At 39.8% G+C, this 27898-nt stretch overlaps 1 protein-coding gene across 8 annotated transcripts in view; it reads left to right on the top strand.

The window, feature by feature from the left end:
• Positions 1-27898, top strand: part of ENOX1 (ecto-NOX disulfide-thiol exchanger 1) — a 366853-nt gene that overhangs the window by 225416 nt on the left and 113539 nt on the right. For 7 of the 8 annotated variants that reach the window (XM_054052495.1, XM_054052503.1, XM_054052479.1 and 4 more), the window contains one exon: positions 615-752. In XM_054052495.1, coding sequence (XP_053908470.1) covers positions 615-752 — 138 coding nt within the window. The remainder of the gene's footprint in view (positions 1-614; positions 753-27898) is intronic. The other variant, XM_054052488.1, reaches the window with a different exon arrangement.

Here is a 27898-nt window from a genome sequence, read left to right on the forward strand (position 1 = left end):
AACTCCATATTTCCCATAGTGAACTGATTCGATTTGACCTCTTTTTCATTAGGTGCTGATGTATTCTTGATTTAAAAAAAAAGAATATGCAATTCACAGAAAACACATCTTTAATGGAAGGTGTTTGGTTCTCACAGCTTTCTGACAAGCTGCCGGAGGTTATGTATCGTTAAATTATATCAGAGGATTGCAGGATGATTCATTCAGGTTGGGAGGGGCCTCAGGACATCTTTAATCCAAACTCCAGCTAAAAGCAAGGCCAGCCACAGGATCAAACCAGTTGCTCAGGGTTTTATCAAGTGAAGTCTTGAAAGCTGCCAAGGGTGGTGACTGCACATGCTTGCCTGTCCTCCTAGTGAAGAAATTTTTTTATATAACCAGCCTGGACCACTCTTGTTTCATTTTATGTCTGTTGAATGTTTCCAGTTTCTTCATGCCTGGCTATGCAATACCAACCGCTGTTATCAATGGTCTGAAAGGTTAATCATAATTAAGAAACAAAATAAACCCAAAATAGGCAATGGTCACAGTATCTCATTTTCACTGGAGGTTTTGGTTAAAACTTCTGATGGGTTTTCTACTCTTACACTTAGAGTGTGTTTCTTTTCTTGCAGCAGCTGATGGTTTGGGAAGTATAGCTATAGACACCACACAACTTAACATGTCAGTCACTGATCCGACTGCTTGGGCCACAGCTATGAATAACCTAGGGATGGTTCCAGTAGGACTAGCTGGACAGCAGCTTGTGACAGGTAAGATTTACCTTTTTTTAAAAGAGATTTCTTGTATCCATCCATTAATTCTTTGTGTCCTTTTAAAAATATCTGGAATCATTTCCAAGGATATTAAATTTTTGTATTCTGAAAGCATCACCTATGATTAATATTGCATACCGTGTATTAGTCTCTTCTTGTAGTAGGTATAGAATCCATACTATATTTTAACCTTGTGGAAAAGCCAAAACTCTTTGGGGAAATTAAACACCTAAGCCAGCAATCCTTATGCTGGATGAATGTCAAGAGGCAGGTCACATAAGAGAAACATTTGTTTGCATTTCTGTATTCAAGCAGGATGTCTTGAGGTTCTGCCAAGGAGTACCCTGGGCTGGGAACCCTTGACCGGAGAAAGATTTTGAAGTTATGTGATTTGGGCAGGAAATCATGAAGCCCATTCAGTTCATATGCTCTGTTGATATTAGTGAAATGAAGCTTTCCTATCAGACATGTGCTTATTTACCTTCTACCTGACTCCATAAATTGAATTGCAAGAGATTCTTCTTGTTTCATTTTATTTCACTTCCCAAACATAGTTTGGGAGACTGTTGCAGGGGATTGCTTATTCTAAGAATTTATAATGATCAAAGTAGTATTTTGAAACTAGCAGTGTTTCACAGACAAACCTGAACATTCAAACTTATTGTCAACAGTAGAAGCACGATTAGTTTGGTTTAATAAAACTTCATTGTTCCTGTGAGGTAGAGAAAAATTATTTTTATATGGATGGGTGCTTGTGTACACAAACCACATGCCAGGCATACGACAAATCCCCTTGGGAAGCTGCATTGCCACTTCAGCTTAAGAACTGTGCAAAATCTGAATCAAAGCAGTATCCTGTCATGTCTGCACCCATCCATGTAGATGTGGATGCAGTGAGCCAGGTCATGATGTAAATCACTCTGCCTGCCTCAACCAGGGATGCATGGCTCTTAATTTTGGCCAGATATGTCCCCTTCTGAGACTGAGAATCGAGTGGAGCTGTGCCAGTTCTCAGCTGATGGACTGGCTCTGAATTACCTGTTTTACAGGTGGGTAAACTAAGCTGCAATAAAGCTGATTTATAATGAATCAATCTCAAGCAGAGAGTTTAGCTAGTGGAGGCTACAAACTGCTTCTCAGTTTCTGGCTTTAATTCCATGCTCCTAATTAAAAGCAAAGCCATCCATTCCTGAGGAGTCAGTTCTCTTCAATGTTTTCATCAATGACCCGGATGCAGGAGTTGAGTTCATACTAAGTTTGCTGATGATACTAAATTAGGAGGAGCTGTTGATTACCTCAAGAGTAAGGAAGCCTAACATTGAGATCTGGATATATTAGAGTGCTGGGAAATCAACAGCTTTTAACCTGGTCAAATGATGGATTCTGCACTTTGGGCAGTGAAATCCTGGATGTGTGTGTGGATTGGAGGATAAGAAGCTGGACTGCAGCCCTCCAGAAAGGGATCTGGGGCTTTTTGTTGATGGGAGGCTCAGTGTGAGTCAGCAATGTGCCCTGGCAGCAAGAGAGCCAGCCTGAAGTGCATTAATGTAGTTAACCTGTCAGAAGAAGTGATTGTCCCACTTTACTCAGCATTGGTGCAACCTCACTTTTATTGGTTTGTGCAGTTTGGGGCTCCACAATGTAAGAAAGATATAGAAATATTAGAGTATGTCCAAAGGAAGGGCGACAAAGATGGTGAAAGGACTAGAGGGGAAAACTTAGTCGTAACAGCTGAGGAGACTAGGTTTGTTCAGTTTAGAGAAGTGAAGGCGGAGAGGAGACATCACTACTGTCTACAACGTCTTCATGAAGGCAATTGGAGAGAGCAGTGCTAATCCCGATGGTGTCCAGTGACAGGACATAAGGGAATGGCTTAAAGCTGTGTCAGGGAATGTTCACATTGGTTATTAGGAAAAAGTTCTTCACTGTCAGAGTGGTCAATCACTGGAACAGTCTCCCTAGGAAAGTAGTCATGACCAGAAGCCTCTTGGTGTTCAAGAGCATTTAACTTTTCAATATATCGCTTGACTTATCCTGTGCGGAGTGAGCAGTTGAAGTCTATGATCATTATGAGTCCCTTCCAACTCACGACATTTTATAATTCTACGTGCTTTTAGGGAAACAGCCTTTTCCTTTTTCTGGTGGTGCTTTGCCTGCAGGTGCTGTGCTCAGCTTGAATGCATTTACCTCCAAACCTGAAAACAGCCACATGTAAAAATCAGCTGCTGCTGCTTTCTTTTATAAGTATCTCGGTTGCATATTCTGTGGAGATTAGCTCACCTTTTTGTCTTCCCCTCTTCCTTTGTCTCTCCAGTTTCAGTGTAAATTGTGTCCTCAGGTGTGCTATGCAATCCCTACATGGCAGCCTCATCTCGTGTGCAATGCTTTTCCCCACAAGGGAGGATCTCCAGGACTTTATTTCATTGCCAGCTCCCTACTGTAATTGCCATAATTATGTGTATCACGTATTGTAGGAGTGTTGTACAGGTCAGTTGGTATTTGTTCAGCATTTTCAATGTATGAAAGGTGCCATGAGAAATAAATATTAATTACTTAAGTGCTGCCTGATTTCTCTACTGGTGCAGAATACCTTCCTCGCTTTCCTTTTGCTTTCCTTTGTTTGAGACTACCTTGCATTTTCAAGGTAAATGGGTGCTTTGACACTTTATTGTATTTCCTTATTATTCATAAGTTTTTGACACATTTTCTCCATGGCAAATCCATAATGGGAAACTCACAATTTATAATTTTAATTTAGAAGACTTATAGACTGATTTGCTGTATTATATTTACTGTATCTGCATTCAGTGAGAGTTCACATTGCCCTGTTGACCAAATATCTAACTAGTTCTTAGACCTTTCTGTCTTTTTTCATTTTTTACTATTAAGCCTAGTAATGAACTCATCTTTGTCAGCAGTCACATACTGCTTTTGCTACTGTCATCTGTGACATTGCTCAGAGATTAAAATGAGACAGTCATGTTCCAGTCCTAAGTTTTTATCTGTCTTTAAAAAATTATTTTCTTATTTTTTTCCTGCCCTGATGACAGCTAGGACAGTAGTAAGTACTTTAGATTAATCTTGGAGAGAGTGTGATCTATCCTGGATATCTTTACATAACCTGCCATAGTCTGAAATTTGGTGTATAGTGGTCATCTAGATCCTGACATATCTGTTAGTTCTCTGATCTTTCAGTTTCCAAAGGACTTAGCCATTCACAGCCTTTCCTTACCCAAACTAACTGTTTCCTAATTCCTAAAGTGCAGGACAAATCTGGTCCTGTAGGTATGGAGCCCATATGATCTACTGACTCATTTTAAAGGGTTTTGATATGTTGGGATTTTGGGGTTTTGGGTTTTTCTTTCCCAGCTGTGGCTAACATTGCTGCTGTGAAACATGCTGAGATGCCTGCCTTGTAACAAAGTTAAGCTCCCCACTTTGCAATCTGTGAAGTTCTTGCCTAGCCTGAGAGTTTGTTAAAATGACAACTAAAGCTTCTCTAACATCTGTCCAATACTTTTCTCTCAGTCTGGGAGGTAGGCTGTCTCATCTTGGTAACTAATCACTTTTAAGCACTGCTAACCTTTTAATACCAGTTTAGATCATATCTGCACTCTATTTAATTCCTTATCTCCAAATGCAGTAAAATTGGATTTTTGATCTGGGCAAATGTCAGAGCCTTTCGTTTGTAAAGATGGATTCTTGTTAATAGTTATATAATATCTATTCTGTTTCTACATACATTTTGCTTACATTTACTGTTATTCAGAAAGCTTAACTTTTTCCATAATATTCTGCTACTGCATAACATATACCCTAATACATGCATTTGTACATGATATATGCAATTCATACAATAAACTGTGGTTTAATAATGCATTAGTTAAGTGTTAAAGACTGATATGGAGTAGTTTTTGCTGCAAAGTACTTTCATTCTAAACTTCACCTCTCAGCAGGTTATAATTTTCGAAAAAATTGCCTTTCGGGCCAAAATTTCTCAAAGTTGGTCTCGGCCCATATTAAAAAAAAATCTGTAAAGGTTGGAAAAAATCTCCTAAACTGCTTTTGAATTTTCCAGGCCTTAAAATCGCTGTTTTCTGTGCTTTGAGACCTTAAGAAAAACAGTCAAATAAGAGGGGAAGGATAGTTTGTACACCAACTCTGATATCTGAATCCTCTTTGTGCATTCAGCAACTGTGATTCAAGCACTTCTTTCAAGTACATTCAAGTCTGGTATTTTGTTACATTTTTAGAACTAGCAGAAAAACTCAGCAACCTCCAGTCAAATGGGAATGCTTCTTTTATTTTACTTCTGCACTGGTACTTTTTAGAGGCAGTTTTGGCATTGCTGAATTTAGTGTTCTTATGCTTTCATTTGTTTCAGAAAATGCCATCAGTTCACCTGTTTTCTAAAGGAAGAGACCCTGCCAGGGAAATTATTTTCTTCTCTGGTTTGGTTTGATTTTCCTTTCACTGATGAACTGTTGCCCTGAAAAACACGAAGAAATTTTGAGATGCTTTCCTCCAGAATGACTTAGATGACCTTAACATTTGTTAGTAAAAAATGGTATCTGTCAAAAAGTTCCCCAGTACAAATGAGCACGAAGAGGGATACATAAGTGGTAATTCTTTTAAACTTAGTTAAGCTCATGCCCTGAGCCGCACAGTTTTACAGAGAAAAAATAACAAACCACAAGGGCAGACATCCAAGATGAAAGTTATAGATCTGCCTAGAAGTCAAGAGTATGCCTGAAAACTGATGCCTTTTATTTTTTTATAGAATAGTTATTAAGGCACACTTCTCCATGTGAGTCTATGTCTCAGCCTCAAGATATTAAAATTTCTAGTGGCCTCCAGTCTTGTTTTTACTGAATTTAGACTTTGACCACTTGTACAAAATCCTAATGAAATCAGAGTCTAGGAAGCTTTGAAGCCTAACATCTTGTTTGCCAAAAGGTGTAGAAAAAACATACGCAATTTTTGTGGCCTCAGGCCTGTATTTTTTAGACATTGGAAGCTGTGAAATATTAGCCACTTACATCAACCTTTCTGTTTTTCCATTTGTCTTTGCTTTCCCCACACACTTGTCTTTTGACCTGATTTCAGCAGAACATAGGAGCTGTCAGTTCCAATCAGGTCACTTCACTCAGGATTGTGCTTTTGACAGTGCTGAGTATCAGATACTTCACAGGGAGAGATGTACAAGGCAAATCAACGCTGAAGTGCTTTTCCTTCTGATGGATCTCCTCTTGATCATTAATATATAGAGCAGGGTTCCCCAGGCTAGAGGTTATATTTCCAAATCAAGTCATAACTCGGCAAAACTTCCCTTTTGGGAGCAGCACCTGTGTCAATAAGTGGTTGCAATCCTGAAACTGCAACCCCAGACTCAATTTTTGAGAACAGAATAAATTAGGAAAATTTGATCTAGAGACTTCTAAAACCTGAGACATGAGGGTAAATATCCCTCCCAGAATTTTATTTGCCCAAGACCCTCATCTTTAGAGATGTAATATTCAGGCACTCTTTTTCTTCAGAATAATGTTGTAGCTAATTGCAATCACTATATTCAGATTCCAATTAGTCTCAAGCATTTTTCCATGTGATGGGCATATCAGAGTGAGAACTATCATGGAGGCTTTTCCTTCTCCTTATTCCAATATCTCAAGAGGTTACTTATTCTTATGCAGATGAGAAGACCTAGGCATTATTTGAGAAAAATCGAGGCTGGACTGAGACTTAAGAATTGCCTCTCCAGTCTGCCTCAGCCATGGGAAAGTCCTTTAAGCTTCACTGTCTCTCTACCATGAAATAGGTGAGGCATGGTGAGTGAATTATTGTCAACTGCAGATCATTGTATGCTGACTAAATTGTAAACATATCCCTCATCATTGTGGTTGTGTACTATTTTTGTAATCTTAATGAAGAAAAATCAAATAAAGTATAAAATCAAGGTATATTTGATTATATTTAGTTGTTCCCCAAAGAAAGACTGTAAATTAGAAGTGCTAAAGACTTTAAGAAGTAATCTGGCCAGAAGACTCTGCCAGCTCTCATGTGTGTACTTCTTTTGTGGCCTCTCTGTCACCGGAGGCTTGGAGCCGCTGATAGCCATCTGGCAGCCTCATTTTGCTTTACCTGTGCCATCCCTTTATCTATTAAGGCTTCCTTTTCCTACACATCATTGCTTAGCCACTGAACCAATGTACCAATAAATATATAACTTGGATTTTCCAAGATGTGCCTAGCAAAACACGGCTATAATTCCTTTTCTGTAATTAATACTGAGCTCCTGTTAACTTATTACAAAAGTTATATCTTGTAATAAGTTAACTTATTACAAAAGGGTATATCCACAAAAGTTTTAAATTCAGCCACTGATACTACGACCTGAATATGGTGACTTTTTTGTTTTGTTTTTTTAGGAAAAAATGCTTAATCATCTATAATTTTTCACTAAAGTTTAGAACTATAGAGTAAAATGATAGAATCTTTGAGGTTGGAAAAGACTTCTAAGATCATCAAGACCAGTTATCAGCCCAACAGCACCCCAAAACCACCATGCCTACTAAACCATGTCCCAAAGTGCCATGTCCTTAGCATGCTCCAGATGTAAGCTCTGAAGTGCACAAGCAGCTGGTGGAGGTGCTCCATGCACTCTTGTTCCCCTGCCCCTGTAAGCTATGGATCACAAGTCACTGCTGGAGTTGTTCAGCAGCCCGGTGACATGGTTGTGTACAACGTTTACCTTTGCTCCGAGCACTGCACTGGCTTGACATCTGGCAGCAAAAGAAAATACAAAAAACTTCAATAAAATCTACAGTTTTCCATAGGTTTTGCAAACCCCTTGAGGTTACAAGGTATCTTCAGAAGGCGTATTTTCAGCTATTACAGCTTACCAACCTGTTTTATGCATTGTGTTTTGTTAACAAGCCAGCCTATGGAGCAAGAGAAATGTAGTAAGGCATACTCTGAGAAAGATAATATCATTTTCCTGATTTTATTCTAGTTCCTTCCTACTTTATTTTTATAGTCTTCACTACATAAAAACATTGCATTTTAGTTAAGAGGGAAAGAGATTTACCATTTAAATTATCTAAATGACCAATCAGAATAATTCCAGAGTTGTGAAACATGCTCTAATGTATTAGAGTTGAGCTTGTACCCAGATAAAGTTATGTATTTTTATTATAGAGACACAGGAGAGCAGCAAGTGTGAAATAGAATAGGTCTACACTAATACTGTGGGAATCCCAATATGTAGAGCCACTGGGAATGTCTCTGAAGAAGTATTATGTATTAGTGTAACAAGGAGCGGTTTTTTTTCATTGACCCGAAAAACACCTGCAGAGTTAATCACACTTTCTATCATGTGAGTGTTACTCAAGGAGACTTCACACCATAGGATATTAAAGTGCTAGGAACAAACACAGTCAAGTTACTGCAGAAAGAGGAGAGAGAGATTTAGCGGCCAGTGGAAATGTGGCAGAAACTCTAAGTGCCTTTGACACACTATTCAGGGTTAAGTGTGCCTCTTAGGCCATTCAAGTGCCTCCTCTATATTAGACCTTAATTGAGGCTAAGGATGAAGATAATGATTAAAATCTGCTCGGTACTTAAAGATAAATAGTGCTTTTTAATATGATACAAGGGGTTGAATGTCCCAAATAAACAAGACTCAGAGGTGAGCAGGAGTACATAGAGGGAATTACTAAGTGCAAAGCTTGTGTTGTATGTGGGTTGAGGGCTTTTTGTGGAATATGGCATCTCTCTCTCTGTTGTTATTCTTTTATCCGGGCTAGTTAACAGTTCAGGAAAACAGACTGATTATTATTTGGCATATCTCTTCTTAACCGTCTCAAAATACTGGAATAAATTTATGATGCAAGACATATTGTTTCGATGTTTTGGCATTTTGTTTTCTTTTGTTTGTTTTGTGGTTTGTTTTTGTTTTAAATTCTTATCTGTTGTTAATTATACCGTCAAAGATCTGTTTGACACATTTTTATTTGAAGCTATGGTAAAGTCACATAAGGAAATATTTTATTTTTACAAAATTTCCCTGTCTTTTATCTCACTTTTGAAAGCCTCTGTTCCTGCTATTTTCCATGTGTTTATTTATTCCAGACAAGAAAGTCCATGATTAATATGACCATCCCAATAGAAAAAGTAAGCCAACAGGCTGTTGGGAACCATTTGCTACTGGCTGTTCAATTCTGCTGGAGCACAGCTTATTTGCAGCCCTTTTCCTTCACACATCACTCTCCATCCAAGGATCCCAGGTTCCTTGGCTGACATGGGGGATCCGGTGTAAACCCGTGTGTGATGTACAGTTTTCTCATGGGGAAATTGAGTTATTGTGGATGGAAATAAACAGAAAAAGCACTATGACCATTATAACTAATTAAATACACTGTATGAACCCCAGGGTGTGTATTTGCATGGAAAAAAAGGCTTCTTTAAGGGAAGATGGTGAATGTTTGAAGGCGGCCTGCTGAGCATAGTCATGGTGTCTCGGTGGCATGGTGAAGGCAATGCTACCTGAAGCACTTAAGCCAAAGCTATTAACAGGTTGTGTGGATGGTCTGCAGGAGATGGGCACAACAGTCCAAAGAAGACTTTTAATAGTCCATGCAGAGTAGTCTCAGGAAAGTGCAGTGATCAGGGTGAGGCAGATGGCACTGCCTGGGGGAGTTGCCAAGCAAGTCTTCCTTGGGAGGGGAAGACTTCGGTATGAGTGAATCACCACACAACCACCCCAAACTGAGCGCTATAAAATTTTTTTTGTCTTCCCTAGTCAGGCTTTCTCTTTGCCTGCATGGGCTAGGCTGATGGTTAGAGCTTGGGCTCTGCAGAGCAAGCAAGAGAAGCTTGCTTCCTACATTTTCTTTTCTTTCTGCCATCTGTGTTTCAAATGGCCTTTGCTTATGCATGAGAATTAGGTCTCACAAAGTACATAAAGATGCACATCCACTTTTCTGCAGGAGTCTGTAAAGTATTAGCAAAGGTGATCAATGTGGAAAAATTTCTTTTGAAATTCCGTGTTGAAGAAGAAAGTTGGGTTTCAATGAGTCTAATTCCTAGACTGTAGCATGATACTTTGCAAATGTTGACTCTGTTCAGATAAGTTGTGAATTTACTGCACTTTCCCTTGCTCCAATGGTGACAGATGATGTGTACGATGTCACCAGCTCTGAGTAGTAGCTCTGTAATGGGAAGCAGCTGATGACTGGAGTAGTTCTCTTAGTGGACATGGAGGTGAAAGATAATAAAATTAATACATAAAATACTAAAGCATACAATACATAAAATACTTCTAATACTCTGCTATTTTGCAGCGTGTATTTAGATTGTGTTCTGCCGAAAAATTAAAGATACTCTGATACTGTGTCTTCAGAAATTTAATAGGTCGATTCATTTAACAAAGACAATTTTATCTGATTGCCAGAATGTGCATGTTTCTTATTCAGATTTTTTTTTTTCTTAAAAAAACAATTAGAATCATAGACTTAATACAATTATTTGAGTCAGGAGGGACCATAAAGATCACCTAGTTCCAACCCGCTGCAATGGACAGAGACACCTGCCAGTAGATCAGGCTGCTCAAAGCCTCATCTGGCCTGGCCTTGGACACTTCGAGGGATGAAGCATCCACATCTTTGCTGGGCAATCTATTCCAGTGCCTCACCACCCTCACAAAGAAGAATTTCTTCCTTATATCTGATCTAAATCTACCCTCTTTCAGCTTGAAATCCTCATCCCATCACTACATGTATTTGTAAAAAGTCCCTCCCCAGCTTTTCTGTAGGGCCCCTTTAGGTACTGGAAGACTACAGTAAGGTCTCCCTGGAGCCTTCTCTTCTCCAGGCTATACAGCCCCAACTCTCTCAGTCTGTCTTCAAAGGAGAGGTATTCCATCCCTCCTACCAGTTTTGCGGCCCTCCTCTGGACTCACTCCATGCCCTTCTTATGTTAGAGGCCCCAGAGTTGAACGCGGTAGGGTGGGGTGTCACAAGATCATTGTAGAAGGAGGAAATCACCTCCCTCAGCCTGCTGGTCACACTTGTTTTGATGCAGCGCAGGATATGGTTGGCTTTCAGGCCTGCATGCACACGTTGCCAGGTCATGTTGAGCTTCTCATCAGCCAACACCACCAATTCCTTCTCGTCACGGCTGCTTCAACCCATTCGATGACCAGCCTTTATTTGTGCTTGGGATTGCCCAGGCCCATTTGCAGGATCTTGCTCTTGAGCTTGTTGAACTGCCTGAGAATTGCAGAGACCCACCTCTCAAGCCTGACAAAGTCCCTCTGGATGGAATCCCTTCCCTCCACTGTTTCAATCACAACAAACAGCTTGGTGTCATCGGCAAACTTGCTGAAGTTGGCCTCAATCTCACTGTCCATGTCTTTGACAAAGATATTAAACCGCACCAGTCCCAATATCAGCACTCTTGACCCTAACTGATTTTCCTTTCTAAATAATCTCCTCCTTCTGACCACAATGCCTACATTATTTAGTAATTGTTTGTTATTTCTGTTCAGGAAAGGCTTAGAGTTCCAGTAAGCTAAATGCCACCTGAACACTTAAGAGTCAATCTCGCCCCAAATTGCACATGGTCTGTTTTCTTTCAGTTAGATAAACCACGTAGGTAAGAGACCGCATGGAAACAATGGGATAATACTGATTGGCATGAAAAGCTGCAGTGATTACGAAGCTGCCTGCCTATTGTGTAGCTTTTTATATAAGTATCTTGGCACAGCAGTAATTCGGTGGTAAGTGAAAAAGCAGTTTTGCTCTTTTTATCTGATATTCTGAGTCAGGCAGTGAGAAACAGGCAAACTATTGCATACCTTAGAGACAGGGAAAAAAATCCTACCTGCTCTTTGACTATGCTGCTGTGACTTTTACAGAAGGATTGGAAGACAGGAATTGCAAGAATAGGAAACAGCTTCGCTAGCATTTAGAAGAGATGGCACCATGGGAGAACATGCAGATATGCTTATTGTCATCTTTTTTGTAAACATCTGGCAGCACAAAATGTATTTCAGAAGAGAAATGTCCGAACTCCAGTAGGTAAAGAGGGCAAGTTACATGCTTCTTCAACTCTTCTTCTTCCTTCTGATATAATTGCATTTTAAATAGTTCATTTCACTAGAAATAAATGTGGAGTATTATAACGCACTACAGTAGTGAGGTTTTACCCTATTTTGAGCTGCATCTGTCAAATTTATTTTACTCTTCTAGTGGAAACCCTCTGTTTGGAACTTGATGTATACGTGGTCTTAGATGACTGAGCCCTTTCCAGGAATAATGATTGAAACCTTCTTTTCCGGTATCTTTTGATAACAATTTTGGCCCTTCAAGCACGCTTCATAGAGGTATTTTTAAGACATTGCAGAATGTCCTACAGTTTTATCTGCTAGAATATCCAGTGCCATAAATAAATTAAATATTCCTCAAAATAAACCAATAAGCTCTCCAAAATCAAGAGTACAAGGGGGAAAAAAATGAGCAGATTTTATTTTCTTTTAATTGCCTGGTATTTAGTGTGTTTATACCCAGGCACAGTGCTGCTGTCCTTTAGTGTATTATAATAAATGTCATAGCATCCTTTTTTTCTTTACTGTGATTTTAATACTTTTGTAACCACCTAGGGTGTTAGAAAAGGTTGTGAGAGGAGAGAGCTTGGATGCTGCACCTGGATTAAAGGGCTGTGTGCAGGCAGCAGGGAATAGGAGTCTGCATCTGAGCAGATCTGCAACTCCAAGAGTAGCTGATTTAACAAATTACTTATTATAAATATTAAGAGGTCCATTTATGTTATTATCCAGAATTCAGTGTATGGAAAAATCTCAAGTTTGTTCTTGCTCTTCACTAGCCTGTGTAAAGTAAAATATCTCTTCCAGTTCTCCCTACATATATCACCTTTTAACTTTGTATCCTTTTGTTCAGGTATGTCTGATTACCTCAAGCAGAAAACCAAGCTTGATTTTATAATAAACCATAGCTGGTTCAGGCTTGTCATGACTGATTTGTCAACTCCCAAGAATAAGGACTTTCGGCCTCCAAACTAAGATAGTTTCTGGCTGCAATTGAAGGTGTTAATTCTGAGCTTTAAAATCTAAATATGGTTTGGAACACGTGCCCTACGTTTTACCTTAAGAAAGAGAAAACAACCTGCATTTCTTGGGTTTTGTCATTGTTGTCCTGGTGGAATTTAAGCTGGAATTTAGATAAAACAAACCCAAACAAACCCAAACCAACTAGTTCTACAGAAAAAGTTTTGCATATAATCATCGTGACAACGATTGTCTTCTTGAAGGCAAGTAGGCTGTTATATATATGAATGGAAGTTTCTAATAGTGGGTCTCAAGAGGGAACATATGTCTCCATGAAGGATCCCAGCATATATTTCCCTGTAACAAATGGCTTCAGCATGGCCTTATGAGGTGGCATGTGCCTCTGCATGTGTGCGTGCCTTAGAAATGTGAAGGTGCAGTGCTAAGAAAACAAAATTGTGATAGCTAATGACTCATATACACCATTTGGTGTCCCATAAGGACTGCCTCTCTTCTAGTGTTTTACCTCAGCAGTTGAGCTCATTGGGGACGTGAGAGCTAACCATCCTTCCAACTATTCATCCAGGGATTTGAGGTCTCAGGTTCTCAGTGGAGGGCTTTTTTTTACCACAGCTCAGACAGTTGTGTTCCCTGTTTCCTGCCTGCTTTTCCCACTGATCTCTACTTTTCCTTCACAAAGCGTTTATATAGATTTGAATGTGATCTCTGTAATATAACAGATATCTACTAAGGGGCATTAAGATCTCTTAGCTGACTCAAGTAAATAGTAACAGAAGGACTCCATTATTCTAAGAATCATATGATGGAAATATTTTCACAGGTGTGCATATTCTAGCCATGGTTACTGTATACTGTAATTCTCCCTTCTTATTGCTAACAGGCATCAGGTTGTGGATCTAGTGATATTTTCTCAGTGATGTTTTCTTGTTAGAATTCAAACACAGTTTGTTTTTTCACACATTTCCTAGGTTGTTTGCCTTATCCTAGCTCAATTATTTCACATTTTCCAGCGCAGAATGGCATCTGGCCTCTGTGGGCCACACTGTGTGAGAGCCACATCTCACTAGACTTGATTATATGACCTGTTTTTTGTTCTGCTTCCAAGATTTGTTTCATCTGTAGCCTTGAGATACTGTATTTAATGCCTCATCCACATATGTATATGGTAAGCTTGAACTAAAGAAGTCCTCCAGAGGACTTTTTGTATTACTCACCATGCTTTTATGATCAAAAAGTGACAACCTTGACAACCTGTCATAGTTTTCTTTTGTGTTGGTGTTATAGACTGAAAATATCAGGAAAGTCCATGGCTGCATATAAATGGAGTTTACAGGTTTGCATGTCCCACCTGCTCTGCAAACTCATTGGGGATTTAAAGGGTAACAAACCTGGGTTTGCTCCTTCGCCAGTACATTTCAGTAGTAAAATGTTGCTGGCCAAGTATTGTGGTTGGAGCCTTGACTGTTCCCCCCTGGAGTTCCAAAGATTAGCGTAAGAGGAGAGAGTGAACCTGGGGTTAGGGAGAGAGAACCCATCTATCGATAACACAGACCATAACAGGACTCAATTTCCCTCTTCCACTCATGGAAGTCTGCAGAGCCTGCAGGAATAAAGGATGGTAATTTTTTCTTCCTTGTGTTAGTAAAATAAAGAAAAGTGAATCTGACCATAAAAGACCAGGCTTCGTCTGTCTTTTAGATTAGAAAACTCAGAAAACCAAATGAACAAAAGAAGTATTTTCCATCACATTAATTGACCCCCTTGTTTAATGCCCAGTCCCACTCACAACCTGTGCTGCCTTGACCTTAGGGACTGTGTACGGATAACAAATCAAGCTTTGTGAGAGCAAAGGGGAGGAAAAGAGGCAGGATCACAGTGAGCTCTTCTGATATACATTTGCTCACAAAGTAAGGAAGCAAGTGTTGTACAGCAATTGCCGCATAAGGCAGTGTCTGTAGGTAAAATCTTCTTGCACCAGCTCAGGTAGCTGGAAAAAATTGCATCAGCCCTCTGATGGTCTGAGGCAATCAGGAGACTAAAGCTTTAATTATAGCAGACAGTAAAAACGATGAATTTAAAGGAAGGAGTAGTTTGCAGCACATTATAATTTTCCTCCCTTTATTAATCTTTTCATCTGCCACAGGCTTGCGTATCTATTCCTTACAGAATAACCACCGTGTCACCACTTCCTTTTTAATATTCCCTTCTCTTTTACGGATGCCGACCAGCTTTTCTTTTGTATTCCTGACTTAACATCTCTAATTAAACTCAAAGAATGTACTCCCTACCTGTATTTAGTGTGGAAGTTCATTACTGCTGTCTGTGACCCGAACATGGGCTTCTCTGTTTTTCCTGACTATACTGGCCTGTAAACCTTGTCTTGCTATGACTTCAGACCATTAAAGTGACAGCAATACTATTACAAGCATGTGACATTCTTAAAGCAGCCCTCCAAATCCAGGCCTACAGGATAATGGTTGATTTATGACTATAAGGAAAAGGTCTCTTGTGTAAGAGGGGTAGTCTTCTTCTAAAGGCAAAACAAAAATTTGAGCTAGTTTTTATACACAGAAGGCTTTTTTATTTCTTTGTTCTTATTCTGTGCTACTTAGTCATTAATCTCTCCTATGGAAACTTGTCAAATACTTTTGGAAATTGAAACAAATATGCTACTTCCATACTTATTTTTCTTATCATTTATAACCACAGTGTCTTAAAAAAAAAGCTCCATCTTCTCTTCTTGATCTCCCTATCTCCTAAATCCCTCTTGCCCTGTTCAAAATGGGCTACCATTCCATTTCTGTCTGACACATTTTTCATTTTGCCCCTTTTGCTACAGTTTTCTAGTCAATGGTTTTTGTTAAGTTTTCATGTGATTAAACTCTTCAATTTTTTTTAGCATGTCTGAGCATCCCATTCTTGTCAGCAAATGTCTTGGCTGTTGCCTGTATGCATGGCCACTCAGGAATATAACAGTTTTTGCTAATATGACTTAACCAAAACAAGATTATTCTAACTAATTTCTCTAGTTCACAATAAGCTTTCCACTCAGGATGAGTTCAAAATTTAATTCCTTTCTGTTGTTGTTGATTTAAGGAAGTATTCCAGTAATTTCCCAGTAGTTTCTTTACAGCAAAGAACTATGTACAAGGTTCTGCCTTCCTGTTACTGGATGTGCAAAAGGAGCACCAAAGAGACGAGTGTGATGAAAATAGGTTTCTGTCATAGCTTCTGGAAAGAGACAGCAATCTCCTTTGGGGGATGCACAGATTACTGTAAGTGGGCTGAATCACTCTGCACAATCTTCCACCTTTTCCACAGGCCATGTGAGGAGGTGGAAAGGCTCCTGTTTGAGGTGCTGCAATTCAATGTTTTGATGTGGGCAATATGAATATCTCTGAATCTACAGTGAGGTCCCAGACTGGTGTTATCTTCATTTCGGCTGAAAGTGAATTTCTGCAATAAATCGGCTGCTTTGTTTCTCATTGAGCAAAGAAATTCCTCACAAAAATCTCATCATTCCCTAATATTAGATTAGACCCAGGATGAAAGTAGACTTTTGTTTCAGAAATAGAATTGAATTACAAAAAGGGTTCCTGGATTGTGTCACATCAGAGTTGTCATGTGGCCACAAAACAGGGGAAGATGGAGAGAAAAAAATCTATTTTCTTGGTCTCAGCCTTGCTTTGTAGATTTTAGATTATATCAGCCTTTGAATTAAGAATGTTGCTGTGGCATTTAGGCCCTTGCAAGCTGTTGAAACCCTGTTAAACGGCAGAAACTGTGCTAAGGAACAGATGGAGGTGTGCAGAGGACGGGTGTTGTTCCTCTCTCACAGGAGCTCCTGCTGGACCTCTGTGACAAAGCGAGATGGAAAAGGTACAGAGGTGTGGGTGAAAGCTGGGCTGCTGAATCCAGGCCATGATGGTTGCTGAGAGTTTGTCAGGGAGGTGCATGAGCTTACTTTGAAGAGCTATTGTGAGAAGCAACCTTGCATTTTCTTGTGCAGCTTGTAGAGAAAGCAACTTTTGGGTTCCAAACCTGATATTTGATGTGTTATGTTAATTAAGAAGTTGCGAGTGATTACACATTACATGTTAGCTGTGCTGTGGAATGAATGTTTTGTGTGCATGGATAAGCTGAACATGACTTTAGACGTACACTCTGATGCCATTTCTCTACTAATTACATTTACAATTTAGAGCTGTCTATAAGTAGAAGAGCTTACTATGCTGATATTTACCGATGGAAAAACTTTTCAAATCACCTTCCCAGCCAGATGTTCCTAAACAAGGATTTGACAGTTGGTTTATAAATGAAGTAAAGCATTTCATCATTGTTCTCCTTGGTGGCTCTTACGTTTAAGCCCGTTTAGCTAAACACATACATTTACTTAAGACGGACTGTAAAAATAACATCTGGAGATCTTTTCTCTGAAAGAAAATGCCAAAGGGTCTTACACAATGATCAAATATGTTTTATAAACTGTGGCTGAGTTTTTTGAATTTCAGCTGAATAAATGTGCTCTCAGCTTTTGAGAGGATCAAGGGCCAGTATTATTTCAATGTTCTTTTTTTCACTTGCGTGGCACTCTGCAGGGAATGTGCTCTCACCAAAGCATTCTTGTATTTCTCATTCCATAATGAGCTTCTGTTTTTATCCTTGCCACCTGAGATCCTGGCACAGTGCTTCTAGTAGCTGCAGAGTCACTGGTGGAGCTGGATGCAAAGCTCAGTCCACAATATTTATTTTAGAATATTCTGCTCCGCAGTATACTGCACGTCAAAGAAGGAGTTGCTGGGTGTTTTACATTTTAATCTTTGCTTGTATCAGTCATCTCTCTTTTATCTCTCTTTTTCCTTTTCAAGATAGATGGCATTATTTCTTTCTATCCTGAAGAGGCTCCCCCCTGCCCCAAACCTCTTTTTCTTAGAAAATCATGCTAATCAGCGGTGGTTTACTCACCTTTCAATTCTGTGTTACTATGCATTTTAGCTTTGCTAAGTATCAGTTTGGTTGCTTTGCTTTTTCTTATTCAGTTCACAACATCAAGGAGAATTCTGCTGAAATTTAAGAAGCCCTAGGGAAAAAGATTCAGACAAGTGCAGTCAGATTTATAAAGTGGCAGATAAAGTAGGAAAGGTTTTGCATTACTTCTGCCACGTTGGGTGTTTTTTTTGATAGATGGGCTATATATCATCTGTGATTCAGAATGATGTCGATTCATGTTTGGAGGAGTACCATGACCATGGCTGTTCATGATAACATAAAACCTATAATCTGGAAATGCTGGAAAAGGTGGCTACAAAAATAATACACATTAATTCCTGGCCCTGGACCATAGTTATTTTGTGATTTAGTTCTCAGGAACATGACCAGTTTCATAATGTGAGACTGGCATTTAATCTGAGAAACCTGACTGTTTTGAGAATTATACAAGGTGGCATGGAGTTGTTTAATACTCATATGACAACAAAACATAAAGATGCTGGACATAATTCTGTAGTAGTATACATTCCTGTGAAGCTTGGATGAGTGTGTTCTTGATTTAAGTTTCTGGAAATATAATGCATGGTGTGAAACATTAATCCTGTCAGTGCTGGAATCCAGAAACCAAAGAAGCCAGTTGGAAACCTCCTTGAACTGCAAATTTATCATTTGAGTTTAAAATACTTGTGCTAGTCTTAGAAAGGACCTTTCCTAACCTGGTCCTTCTGTCCCATTTCAGCAGTGCAAAGAAACTATAAAGCTGCCTAACATCTGAAAGGCTGAAAATTCGCTGGCATGGCAAAGGTAGTTGAAAGCCAGCATTACACCGACCAGGGTGGTAGGGCATGTGGCCCATTAGCAGCCTTCCTTAAGTACTTCAGCCCCACAAAACTCAAAATTGTCCTGAGGCCACTTCAGCACAAACTGAAGGACAAAGCAGTCGCCGGCAGTCCCAGGTGCTAAAAGCCTCTTCTCTAAGACCCCTTGAATACAGCTGTAGTACAGCTGAGAACATGACCCACAAAGCTAAACAGTTCAGCTGCTGTGGGAAAAAAAAAAAGAGACTCAAATCTACTGACTTCAGTAAATTCAGCCAGCCCAGCTGCATGGGCCACATCCAGATATTATGCCATCTACCCCATTCCAACCAAGCTGATGGCACCACCAATCGCCATCCCTTTACTTCTCTCCCACCAGCAGCCCCTGAAACGCTCTTTCCTCTGCCCGTCACAGAGTGGCACCGTGAGCTGAGCTGCTCCTGTTGGAGAGAAGGGCAAGGTGGGGGCAAGTGGTCTGGTCAGCTCTGACCTACTCTCTCTTTGGTCCTGTGGTACCTGCAAGAAGTTGCTGTCATCTGCCTGGTCCTCACTGCATGAAAAGCGGTTTTCTACCTCTCTGGTGAAACTGGTGTTGGGTGGTGAGTTAGAAGCTGGTTTGGAGTGAACTAGATACATCCTGATCATGATGGATCCTGCTGCAGATTATAATCTAATGAGTTTGTTTCCCTCCAAAACTCCTGCAGAGTGGAGATGTTTCAAGTGAAATGGCCAGCAAGCAAAAGAACCCCAAATTTCAGAACTTTGCAAACCTCTCCCTAGAACTGGCATGAAAGGAAAGAGACAAGAACAGCAAAACTTGTAAAAAATCTGCTTGCTGGCCCTGTTGCTCTCCATGTTCAGTTGCTGGAAAAATCACAGGCAGAACATATGGGGCAAGACCCAATTAGCTGCTCCAAACCTGCCAGGCTTTTAGAAGAGTTGAGTTGCTCAGACAATGTTCTGATTTAACCACTCTGATCTCTGCAAGTGTCACAAGGTTAGTTTCCTCCCTCGCTAAGCTGAAAACTTCTCAAACTGATGGTGAAAAGAGCACAGAAGTAGAAGGCAACTTTAGGTTTCAAGTTTTAAAAGGCTGGAACAAATAATTTCGAACGTTGACAATAGCTGAACTCTTTCTGCATTAACTCTTTCCTTGGTTGCAGAGCAGAGGCTTGAGCATAATCCAGCACATTCACGGAAGATGTAATCCTTTGTGATTTTAGCTGTTAAAGCCAAAAATAGATCAATTTTTCAGAGTATGAGTGAATGTGATTTTATTCAAAGCCATAATTTGCCTGACTTTTCAGGTAGAGTTTAAAGAGAATGGCAAATATTACTGCTACAGTGTGAAGGCTTTTCACCTCTGAAATATTGCATCCTCCCTCCAAGTCTGGAGAGGCTCCAACTGCCAAGACAGAAAACCAATTTTTTGAACATGAAATAAAAAAAAAAACCCTTTTCTCTGGTTCCATTTGTGCAGCAGTTGAATTGTTCAGACTAAAATTTTCCATAGTATTTCAGCCTCAGGCAGATATTCAATGTGTAAAATTTCAGTCCAAACTGTTAATGATTGGCAAAGCTAAAAGCAACTGACAACAGGATGTTGTAATAGGAAGTGTCAGACAATTTTAATAATAGATGACCTTAGCATCCCTGCCTCCTGTTTGATCGTTTTGAACAGTTTTGTTGTCTAAGGTCTGTGATGGGTTTCTCTGTGTGGTTTTTTCTGTACTTCTTTCTTTATTTTTTGTTTTAATTCTGATAAGGTCATCCTTCAGTTAAGTTTTACATAACATGAAGTTCCATGGGAGTAATTGCTTATTGCAATTAAGTGTTTCTGCCTACCTGTTCTTCATTTACAGACTCGTTATTTAGTTCACTAAATCCTTCCTAGTTTTGTATCATAGAGCAGAGTCCACAGAACCTCCCCACCTACACCCTCTGTAAAATTCATGAACTTTGTAATGCTCCTACATAACTGCCTCTTCTCCCCAGTGAGCAATCCAAGGCTTTTTCAGTGATGGTTCCTATGATCTGTTTTATAATGTTCCCGATGATACTCATCATTCTATTTCTGCTGTGCTTTTATATTGCTTGGGGAGGATGGGGTGACTAATTCAGAACATGGTATGTCAAGTGGGACTTTGGCTTTTCTACAAGCTTTGCAGTGCTTTTCACATACTTTTTTGTCTTGTCCCTTACCCAGGCTAACCTTTAATGGGCTTCCCTGGCCTCTTTGATGCAGTGCAACACTGCCGGATCTTTACTGCATGAGCCATTCAGCCCAAGAGCCTCACTTGGGATTTGTTAGCACTGACATCCTTGCACCCAGCTGCCTTCCTCCTGTGTGGTTCCTCTAAAATGCCTCCTGATATAATTTTTTTTTTATTATTTCAGGCAAATAATTGCATGTCTTTTCTATGTCATTACTTACTCTCTTTTCAATACGGTTATCAACATATTACCTCCAACCATGCTGTTCATCTGAGATGAAAAGTGCTTGTTTGTTTCTGTTCTTGATTTTCCTTCCTCTTTGGCCAACTTCTGACCTGTATCAGTTGTTACAAGACTTTGCCTCTCACTTTATGCCTGCACAGTTTACTTGACAGCCTCTTGTGAAGGGCATTATCAAAGACTTTTTGCAAGCCCAAATAATTACACACTATTTATTGAGCATTCCTTAATTATGCTGCATTTATTGTGTTGTACATTGAATTCCCAATGAAACTGCACTTTTTTCCCTGATACATTTACATGCTGCATGTTTTGTATGTTATGTTTGTATTGCCGCACTACATCATAGCCTCTGAAGGAAGTTTGAGTTGGGCGTATGTTTTTCATATTGGGAAAAGATGCTGGAAGTATACTAAGAACAATTCTATCATGTATTCTTGAACTGAGAACACACGATCTGTCAATCTTGGAACATAAATTGATGGTTAAAATGCAAACCTCTGAAAAAATGTTTTATCATAACCCTGTTGACAGAACCCTAGCTGTGTAAATGAGGCAAAAGAAGCATCTTAGTATGGATAATATTTTCTAGCCTGTAAATTTTAGAAATAAATATTTTTCACTAAAACTGGGATAAAGAATTATTATAGTTTGAAACAAAGTCTGTCTGACATAATTTGGTTTTATCTTTAATTTGAAAATAGATACTTCTTTAAATAATGTCTCTTCTGTTCTTGGTGTTTATAAACATGCATCTTTCTCAGAAGCATTTTCAAGGAGAGTCACATGTAGAGGGTTCTGATGATAAAATGCAAATACCGAAAAGGCTAATTTAATTTCTGGATGGTGGGCTTGGTTCCGTGTTTGAGTGTGTGTGAAATTGCTATGCCTTTAGTCCACTTTTCTGAAATATTAGTAGATGAACCCTTAGTGCAGGCTGCCAGAAATTATAGACTAGATTTCCTAGCAGCAAGAGTTTTAAGTTACAAGTTTTGCAAACAACCACTAATATAAACTAAATTAAAAAATGTTATGCACAAGAGATACAAAGCCTGGATTCTTCCTTAATCAGGGTACAAAGTGAAGTAATTTGGGGCACACAGTGTCTTATTCCGCTTTCTGGAGTATGCTGTTCATTTATAAAGGCTCCTGATTTCTTTTAAAGTACAATCTTTTCCCTGTTGAACTGGATAATGGAATATGACATTGTAAGAATTTTGTAAAGATAGCTACTTTCTAAGGAAAAATATAACCCTTTTTTCAATGCTGAAAGACAGACGAGCACTGCTTGTATTTCAAGCTATTTTGGAGGGACAGAAATTCAAGTCTTCTTGGAGAGATTCCATCTTCCTCCTGTAAACACTTCTCATCCCTTTTTTGGTGAAGAACGTGATGAGAGGTTTGTGTTTGTAAGGAAATAAAAGCTATGTCATGATAAACTCTTTGACAGCACACAAGAGCTTTATACAAATGTTCTGTGGTATTATTTTCCAGCTGATTTGGAAGTTTCTTTTTTACCCAGCTTATTTTCACTTCTTCTCTTGAAGACTTCAGGCAGTGCTGTGATTGGGCTAGCTAATGGCTGGCCAGAGAGCCCCAGCTGTTTAATATTTGGCACGGTGTTCTCCACATGCTCAGTGTAGATTTATTATTAGTTGAGGCATGCATTTCCCCTTGCTGTGGGAGACAGGAGAGATGGAAGAGTCACTGGGGGCCAAAAGCATTAACCCAGTTCTGTGCACTACCCTGCACAGTTCCCACAGTAACGTAAAAGAACCTCAGAACAATTTTAACCCATCCCAGCCGGCTGCCCCTGGGCTATTTGCCAAAATCAAGGATTATTAGTCTGCACCGTTCCATTGATAATGGCTCTGGTACTGAGGCCTCAGGGAGTGAAGCCTGCAGAGCAGCTGGCTACTCTGGCATCTCTATCTGCTGATGACCTTCCTTGTACTAGACATATGCCCAGATGGTAGAGAGAAGGGTTTTCTGCTCTGTGGGAGATGCAAAAGGAATGGAGATGAACTGAAAAAGCTAGTTGTAATGTTATAATTATTGAACTTATGCTGGAAAACTTTATGGTTGTGACCCAGATGTCAAAGGATGCAGAAATGTCTGTCTAAGTCTGCTGAAAGGTTGAAATAACAGCTTTCAGGCATATGGACTACCCTTATTTACCTTAGCATGATGCACACTCTCCTGACAGTTTTAATGTCAAGCCTCTTCTAAATTGGTCAATGGAATTATTACTGCAGTCAAACAGCATGTCGAAGGAGGGGAGTTGTTTCATTATGAAGTGTAGGGTATCCCATTAGGGATTTCTCTAGCAAAGATGAAAAGTACTCCACTGACAGCCATTTGACCATTGTGTCTGGCTGCCTTAAACAGGCACTTCAGAGACCTGAGAGGGCCCTTGTGCTTATGTTATCAAGATCTAAAACCAATCAGATTCATAGATGGAAAGGGAAGTTGAAAAGTCATCTGGAACTGCAGCGAATGCATCAGCAAATTTTTAAACTCTGCAAAATTTGAGAAGGGGAGTGATAGTTAGAGGAGGCCTTAGCTAATGAAGACCTCTTTCAAAAACTGTCATTCTGAATACTTTTAGCTCAAGAAAAGTATTACATTCATGAACTTAGCATTTGCAGATCAAGACAAAGCTAACATGTGGAAGCTCATAGCTTATATTTATTTAATATCTTCTTTTTTTAATGTCTGTTTGATATTGAGAGAACAGGTCAAATCACAGGTGTGACTATGTAAAAGTTAAAAAATCCTCCTGTTTCTTGATCAGTGTACTCTGTTTTTCCTCTAGCACACTTTATTACCCTTCCTTCTGACAGATGTCTAGCCAAAAACTGAAACTGTTGCAGATTATCCAAAGCTGAAGAAAAGGTAGTTGTCTGAGCCACAGTGGTCAGACAGATCCTCAATTCCATGGGCATATTTTTGCTGTTCTTCCTCTTTTGAACGCAGAAGGAATCATACACTGGATGCTACTTCCCATTCTCTTGGTTCATCTGGCTTTCATCCAATACTCCTCAATGCAAAATGCCTGTTCTTTAAGTCACTCATGTCTGATCTTACATCCTCTGTCATCTATGTCTATGTGCAAGCTCTCTAGTCACCAAAGCTCATTCTCTTCATCCTCATATGGCTTCTGAGTCCTCAAGCTGTACCTAGATGAAAGCCCTGTGAACATACAAATCTTTTTGGTTTGGATGGAGATATGCTGCTGGTGGCCTGAGCCTGCCACTACCCAGGATAACTGCTTCCATAAAGCAGCTTAATGGTTTCTCGTGGTCCTAAAGAGCTGTAGTAACAGTCTGTATTTGCAAAGGGGGCTGAATATATAGGTATGTTTTCAGCTTGCTAAGATGTTAGATGGCTTTAAAAGCCGAAATCTAACAAAATAGCTTTGTCATAGTGCATGTGAGTTTAATTAAGATGGCTCTTTTTATAGATGCTCAGGAGCGTTACTTCCTGCAATCAACTATGGCTTCTGTTTTATGTTGCATATTATTTCTCAAGATAGGATTCTTGGTTAATTCTTAACCAATAAACAGTTTATTAATGCACCAAGTACCACTTTATTACTTACTCAACAGTTAGTTAATCAAATTCAAATCCAACAGGTATTCTGCCCATGCACAGAGCATTCAGATATTGTCCTACACATTACTGCCATAAACTCTGTGGAGGTCAAACAGTTCTAGTAAGGAATATTACAAAACATCAAGATTTCTTACACCCAGCAGAATTTATAGCTATCAAATATTTACAGCACCTAGTGTGCTTGCCCTCCCTCCAGTACTCCTTCGGTTAAAGATACAATGGTTTTAGGAATCTGGACCTTTTTGTTTATTTAACATGAAGGAAACTAGGAACATAGTAGCGGGAACAACCATTCATCGTTATAAGTCCCTCTTAAGCCTGCTTGCTCAGGCTTTTAAAGGATAAGCATGCACACAGAATAACTTGGTTAAAAGTTTGAAATATCGTCACTAGAGATTTTCCAGCTGATTTCACAGGACAACTTTCTGTCATCTCTAGTAATGACACAAAGACAAATACATCCCATGTAATAAAGCTCACTGGTATTTTCATCCAAAAAGAAACCTGAAAGAGGCACAGAACTTTCTCTGTCTTAGGAAGCCCTTGAGTTGTAGAGTGTTGGAGACTCAGAGAACTTTATATGGAGGTTTTGCTTCAGGATTGTCCTGTTCTAGTATTAAACAAAATTAGGCATTTGCTGTTAGAGGCAGGTGTCTGGGCGAAAGGGCTAGAAGGATTCTTCAGTCTAACAGAGCTCAGTTTTTCTTGTGTTTGTGCATGAACTTGCTCATGCAGTTGATACACATTTCTGGACTGTACAGCTTCTTTCTGGTTTCAGCAAGTCTGTTATTACTCCTGTGACCCTGCAAAGGCAAGGAGAGTGTTTGTATGCATTCCACAGATTCAAGGATCCACACAGTAACTCCAGTTTAATGGCTTGAACTTCTTTCATGATTCATGAGAAAAATGAGTCTCTTTTGTTTTCATTTGGGAAATGTCCAATGAAATGTCTGAATTTCTTTTTTTCCCTCGTTTTCTCTGAGGTCACGTTAATACCCAGAAGATGGTATTTTAGCATCTTTTACACATTGGAAACTTTCTATGTTTCTTCTATTATAAGAGTTATATTTCAGTATTAGCCTAGCTTGGGAATTGAAACTTCTCCTATTTCTTTGACTTCTTTTCAGTGTTCATTCATATATACTTAGGTACTTATCTTCCAATAACCTTTTTTTCTATTTGTGCCATACAAGTGCCTCTCAAATTTCTGAAATACAACACTTTCCTAGACAGCAAGCAAAGAAAAATCCATTAGCAGTTCATAGGCTGCATAATCATGTTTTATTTATTATTTTTCTCATCTTCTGTAGCTGGTGATCTTGTTTTCAAGGAACATAGCAAAATTTTACTTTAGGAAGAGGTTCACTGGGCAAACAGATTGAAGAACTTCCCGTGGAGGGAGCTTAAGTAGGCTGCTTTGTTTGGCTAAGGCCACTGTGATGAGCCCACAACTGTAGAAGTGGAATGGAGACGTGTAGAACTAGAGAGTGTTATCCCAAGCAGCATATTGTGAATGCACAAAGACCTTTGAAAGTCAAGAAATACAGCTACACACATATTAATTTGTATAAGCATTGTAAATCTTGCATATTAGGCAGTTCCATAATTTTACAAACCAGCTTTGGAGCTATTTACTGGGGATCAGGTGGCGGTGTCAAGACTTTGTGGTTTTGTTATTTTCTTCACAATGAACCTGTGAATGATGCCATACAAAAAAGTGATTTATTGATGAAGAGATGGAAGAAGCCTATTGTTCTTATAGCATGAAAGAGTTCTTGAGCAGCAGGAAATCTGGAGACGACAGCACTTAAAATCATGATGTGATATGAACTCATGAATTTTTTAAATTTCTGGCACTGGTCAAAACAGACTGTGGACAGAGTATGGACCCATGCCACAGAAGTTCCAGATTATACTGTTGTCTGCTCATCTTTCCCTCCCCTTCTTTGCATTTCTTTTGATTTTTCTCTTTACCTTTTTCCTTCTTCCCTACTTAGAATCATAGAATCATAAAATAGTTAGGGTTGGAAGGGACCTTAAAGATCATCTAGTTCCCACCCCCCTGCCATGGGCAGGGACATCCCACTAAATCAGGCTGCCCAAGTCCCCATCTAACCTGGCCTTGAACACCTCCAGGGATGGGGCAGCCACAACCTCCCTGCGCAACCTGTGTCCGGTGTCTCACCACTCTCATAGAGAAGAAATTCTTCCTAATGTCCAGTCTAAATCTGCCCCTCTCCAGTTTTTACCCTCTTCCCCTGGTCCTGTCCCCACAAGCCTTTATGAACAGCCCCTCTTCAGCTTTCCTGTAGACCCCCTTCAGGTACTGAAACGTTGATATACGGTCTCCTCTGAGCCTTCTGTTCTCCAGGCTGAACAGGCCCAACTCTCTCAGCCTGTTCTCGTAGGGAAGGTGCTCCAGCCCTCTGATCATCTTTGTAGCCCCCCTCTGGACCCGTTCCAACAACTCCATATCCTTCTTACGTTGAGGATTTCAGAACTGGACACAGTATTCCAGATGAGGTCTCACAAGAGAGGAATGGAGGGGCAGAATCCCTTCCCTCGCCCCGCTGGCCACACTTCTTTTGATGCAGCCCAGGATACGGTTGGCCTTCTGGGCTGCAAGCTCACATTGCCGGCTCATGTCGAGCTTCTCATTGACCAGCACCCCCAAGTCCTTCTTTGCAGGGCTGCTCTCAAGCACGACATCCCCCATCGTGTACTGAAATCGGGGATTGCCCCAACCCAGGTGCAGGACCTTGCACTTGGCCTTGTTGAACCTCATGAGGTTCTCAGAGGCCCACTTTCCCAGTCTGTCCAGGTCCCTCTGGATGACATCCAGTCCTTCCGGTGTGGCAACTACATCATTCAGCTTTGTGTCATCTGCAAACTTGCTGAGAGTGCACTCAATCTCACTGTCAATATCATTGATAAAGATATTAAACTTTACTGTTTCTTTTTTTTAAGCTTCATTTTACTGTTTCTTTTTTTTTCTCTCTTCTGTTTTCACATCCACAAGTTTCCACTACAGTGACAATGGGTTTTTTTACACATGGAAAAGCAGCTGATTGTTGATGGAGATGGAGATTAGTCAATTTTTTCTGACTCTAGCTTCTCACACATGCAGCTGTCAGCCGTGAAAAACTGACAGACTGTCATCAGGCTCCCTCAACATCAAGTCCTGA

The sequence above is a fragment of the Cuculus canorus genome, chromosome 1 (assembly GCF_017976375.1).
Source record: "Cuculus canorus isolate bCucCan1 chromosome 1, bCucCan1.pri, whole genome shotgun sequence".
Lineage (NCBI taxonomy): Eukaryota > Metazoa > Chordata > Aves > Cuculiformes > Cuculidae > Cuculus > Cuculus canorus.